Source organism: Notolepis coatsorum, assembly GCF_963971535.1.
Source record: "Notolepis coatsorum genome assembly, chromosome: 12".
NCBI lineage: Eukaryota > Metazoa > Chordata > Actinopteri > Aulopiformes > Paralepididae > Notolepis > Notolepis coatsorum.
Window position 1 is genome coordinate 34,177,111 of NC_140176.1, and position 5,264 is coordinate 34,182,374.

The 5,264-nt window shown below is 46.0% G+C and overlaps 1 protein-coding gene across 1 annotated transcript in view; it reads left to right on the forward strand.

The window, feature by feature from the left end:
- Positions 1–128, forward strand: part of LOC311237822 (neuropilin and tolloid-like protein 1) — a gene marked incomplete at its 3' end in the record, with an annotated part of 10,557 nt that extends 10,429 nt beyond the window's left edge. The window contains exon 6 of the mRNA XM_084325799.1: positions 26–128. Within this exon, the coding sequence (XP_084181925.1) occupies positions 26–128 (103 nt within the window). The remainder of the gene's footprint in view (positions 1–25) is intronic.
- Between the last annotated feature and the right edge of the window lie 5,136 nt (positions 129–5,264).

A 5,264-nucleotide genomic window follows, 5' to 3' on the forward strand; every position in this document is an offset into this window, starting at 1 on the left:
CCTCTCTCCTGCTGGATCTACGCAGAAGGAAGATCCCCCTGGCCAGCGCAGACTACAATAACTTCCTCTGTGTCAGGAGGAAAGACTCTGGGAAACTGGACTCTCAGGCCAAGGGCTTCGGGGTCTGACTGGCCAAATCTCAATGACCTCTGCAATCAGACTGGAGTTCAGCTGAAATGGACAAGACTCAACACACAGACTGAAGTCCCTGTCTCTGATGAACTTACCACAGACCCCTGTGTGGTTGTGAAGGCCAACATCACAACACCGCAGGAAGAGACTGTCGAACTGCACAGATACTCTGCAAGGAGGGTTCTGCTTAGCATGAAGCAGTCTGAGATCAGGCAGCACTGGTGTCGACTCAGATTACAGGGAAAGCTAGCTTGTTTGGAGTTTGCTGACCACTCAGTCTCACACTCAGTGTTTTTGAGGATGTTGGTGAGGATGTTTTTAAATGTACCATCAAAGCAAGACTGCAGACCTTACCCACTAAATACAATCTGTCCACTTGGTATCCTCAAACTCACAGTCCACAACACCTAGAATCCATTGCACACATAACAAATGGATGTAATGCATACAAACACCTGTACATCGCTCGTCATGACCGTATTGTGGACATTGTGTCTGATGCGGTACGGAACATATCACCATCTAGTGCAGCAATGTACAAACATGCTAGAGTGCAACCAGAGTGGTTTGGCCTTACCAATGATGTATTAGCTAACATACCAAATACACCGGATGTTGTTTTTGTTTGACACCAGCCACAGGGGACACCAGCCACAGGGAGGTGCTGGTCATAGAAGTAGGCTGCACCTTTCATCTGTACATGGACCAGGCCTTCCGGGACAAGTATATCAAATACCAACCACTGGTCAATGTGATGGCCGACCTTGGGTATACAGTAGGTGTAGATATAGTGTACTTGTATTCGGAAGTCTTGACTATGTATACAAATGCACCATGACCGGTCTGAGAATTGCTGCAATGTCTAAAAGAAAAGCCAAACAAATTGCCAAATATTGCTCTGTCTCAGCTATTATTGGCAGCTTAGCCACGTGGAGAAGGAGGTGCTATCTGTACCCTTAAGTGTTCAGTGCTGCTTGGCCGATACATTTGATTCCCTGTTTATGTAATATAATTTGTGGAACCAAATAAAGTATTCAAATGTATTCAAGGTGTGTGTGTGTGTGTGTGTGTGTGTGTGTGTGTGTGTGTGTGTGTGTGTGTGTGTGTGTGTGTGTGTGTGTGTGTGTGTGTGTGTGTGTGTGTGTGTGTGTGTGTGTGTGTGTGTGTGTGTGTGTGTGTGTGTGTGTGTGTGTGTGTGGGTGGGTGGGTGGGTGGGTGTGGGTGTCTGTGTGTGAGGGCAATATAGTGTTTATGTTGTGTGGGGGGCGTTGTGTGTGTGTTTGAGGGAGATATGGTATATGTGGGCATAATTATGCGTGTGTGTGGGGGGCGGTTGTGTGTGTTTTTGAGGGGGATATGGTGTGTGTGGGCATAATTATGCATGCATGCATGTATGTATGTGTGTGTATACATGCTTGCTTATACATATGGTTGTTTGTGTGTCAGTAGTGCACTGCATTTTTGTGTTAGTGTGACTGTGTGTGTGTTTGTGCGTGTGTGTTAACGGGTGTGTGTCTGTGTGTTGGCAGCTCTCTACAGCCTGCAGTATTACCTCTGCATCATAATCATTTCTCACATTCAAACCATGTGTCCTCTCCATGCCACCAATGTGTGTGAATGTGTGAGTGAATCGGTATAAAAAAAATTCAAGTATTTTTTCGGCTGAATGGCGATACACAATATATATCTCAGTATTTCTTAGGTTGAATGGCGATACACAATATATATCTCACTATTTCTTAGGTTGAATGGCGATACACAATATATATATCGGTATTTTTAGGTTGAATGGCGATACACAATATATATCTCAGTATTTTTAGGTTGAATGGCGATACACAATATATATCTCAGTATTCTTAGGTTGAATGGCGGTACACATTATATATCTCAGTATTTTCCAAATGTTTTCTTGACTTTGAGAGCCACTAGGGGCGACAGTAGCTCGGGAGGTAGAGCAGCCATCTGGGGATCGGAAGGTTCCCGGTTCGATTCCCGCTCCTCCCAGGCAGCATGTCAAAGTGTCCTTGAGCAAGACACTTAACTCCTAACTGCTTCCAATGAGCAGGTTGGCACCTTGCATGGTTGCCTCTGTCGTCGGTGTGTGAATGGGTAAATGTGAGGAACAAAATGATAAAGTGCTTTGGATAAAAGCTGCTATATAAATGCACCATTTACCATTTACCATATACCATTTACTTGTTCTGACAAAGTAGTTATGTTTTCTATACATGTATTATTGTTTTATTACATTTTCTAGACTCAGTTAAAGACATCATTGATGATTACACAAAGATGAGAATAATTTATCTTTATCGCTCACACTCGCTCAACCTCTGGCATTGGATACCTTATGGAGGGCCGACATCCAGGAACTAGATCCAGACTTTGAAGGGCAGATGTTTGGTCGAACATATTATTGGCATCTAGAAATCCAGATCAACAACGGATTCATTATAACTATACACAGAAATGTTTTGACACCAAGGACGCTTTGTTCCATGAGATTAATGTAACAATAATGCAATGAGTACTTACTGTTCTGGTAGTGTCTCCCAGTGGCTGGTTTCTGGCAGTGTCCCCCAGTGGCTGGTTTCTGGTAGTGTCCCCCAGTGGCTAGGTTCTGGTAGTGTCCCCCAGTGGCTGGTTTCTGGTGCTGTCCCCCTGTGGCTGGGTTCTGGCAGTGTCCCCCTGTGGCTGGTTTGAGATTAATGTCCCTCTCAAGATTCAAGATTCAATAGTTTAATTTGTTTTTAATGTGAAGGTACTCTTTAATGCAGAGGTACTCTTTAATGTAAAGATACTCTCTAATGTGGAGGTACTTTAATGTGGAGGTACTCTTTAATGCAGAGGTAAATGGTAAATGGCTGCTTTCTTATATAGCGCTTTTATCCAAAGCGCTTTACACTTAGTTACTTACATATATTACCCATTCACACACCGACGGCGGAGGCAACCATGCAAGGTGCCAACCTGCTCATCGGGAGCAATTAGGGGTTAAGTGTCAGGGATCTGTAGCGCCTCCCGGAGGGCAGCAGCTGGAAGATATGGTGTGCTGGGTGAGTGGGGTCAGAGATAATTTGTCTGGCTCTTCTTATTGTGCTTTGGCGGTGGAGTGATGGGGGTGCGTATTATTTTGGAGGATTTATTTATTATTCTTTGCAGTTTGCTTTTGGAGTGAATGTCCAGACTGCTATGGAGAAGGTGAGGATGCTTTGGAAAAAAAAACTTTTTGTAGTGTATTATGTATGTAGGGAGAGAGAGTGTAGGGCCATGCAAAATAAATGGTTTGGTTCCGGTTGCCGACCGATCCTGCCGATTTAGGTGCGACCCAAATGTATTTTATGAGTTAAAAAAATATATATATCTTAATTTTTTTACAATAAAGTTGAGTTAAATCTTAGTCAAAAAGTGCAGTCCATGCCAATGAGAATATATAAAAAGCAAGTATTTCACAATATTTGCACAGCTCTTTTTAGTGAGTATTATTTACGGGTGGCATTTTTAATACTACTACCTTTGTACATTGTACTTTTGTAGTACAGTGTCTTTGTATTTGAACCTTTAGTAAGGATATTAAACATGTTGGCAGAGTACATGCATCCATGTTGTCGAGAACATTTTTATTAAATAAAGAAATTCCCTATCCATAGTCGCCGTTGGAAAAAAATTTATAAAATAAATTCCCATGGCCTTAACTGACAACCAACAGGAACCAAACAATTTATTTTGTTAGGCCTAAGTGAGGATGTGTAGTGTGTGTGTGTGTGTGTGTGTGTGTGTGTGTGTGTGTGTGTGTGTGTGTGTGTGTGTGTGTGTGTGTGTGTGTGTGTGTGTGTGTGTGTGTGTGTGTGTGTGTGTGTGTGTGTGTGTGTGTGTGTGTGTTCATGTGTGCTTGTGTGTGGAGAGATCAGTGGTGTTGAGTGTTCTCTCTTGCCCAATGGGTTCATTCTGAAATACTTTTCTAATGTGATGTTGTCACTTATGGACTCTCACACAAACAAAGGTTATCCTATAACCCTAGTTATATGAATATGGCGAGCGCTCTGCTCTATTGGAACTGTCCCTTTAATCATATGCTATCATAAAAACTTTCAACCACGTGCACTCACCTACACCTGTCTGACCACGCCCACATCCTCTCACATATAAGCGGGGTCATGGCCATACTACCAGCTCCTTCCCCAGTCTTTCACCGCCGAAACGGAAGACACATGGGGTCCTCAGTGAGTCAGAGCAGAGTGCTCGCCATATTCATATAACTAGGGTTATAGGATAACCTTCGTTATATTTCATATGGCTTTACGCTCTGCTCTATTGGAACACAAGAGCGGAGCAGAGCGGAGAGCCCGACAGATGTACCCGCTGAGGTCCCCTACAACCATCAGAATACCGGGGAGGATCCGGCCCCCCCTAGTGAGGGACGGGAGGGAGACCGGACCTGACTGTGCGAAGAGGGAACAGTACCTCAACGCACAGGGAGAGCAGACCGCGGGACTCACCTTTGTTTAGAAGGGCCCGCGACTACTCGGTTGCGCATCCCGCGAGCCACCAGGGAACGGACGTGAAGCAAAAAACCCACGCCACAGCCCCCCAACATCGCGGCCATCAAGGCCGTAGCAGCGGGGCGCGGAGGAAGCCCCAGCCACCGGCCACATCCCGGGGGCCAGGACCCCCCGAAAAAGGGGCCTGGTGAGGTCAACAAGGCATCGAGACCCCACCAGACGGTCACTGGTGACACAACCCCCCACATCGCCAGCGTATCGGACAGGGCCTACAATAGGTGAAGGCCCTTCTCCACCTGGCACGCCGCTCCGAAGCGCTCCAAGGAGGCTTCCCCCCCACAATGTCGTGGGGCCAGCTGGCGCACTGGGGAGACAACCCTCCAAGGAGGTTGATCCCTCAATCCAGGCCGACAGGTCTTAACAAGAGCAGAACTCGACCTGCGCCCGGAGCACTGCGGACTAGACAGGCTGTGAGAACAGTATCCCGGCGGAAAGGGTGTTTGGTATGCCGTGCACCATGTCACAATCTCATGGGGTCACGAACCTTGCGGATTCGGAGATGGCCAACTCCGCCAGCGAACAAATTCCACCACGAACCCTGACCCTGTCAATTAATCCCGCAGGGTC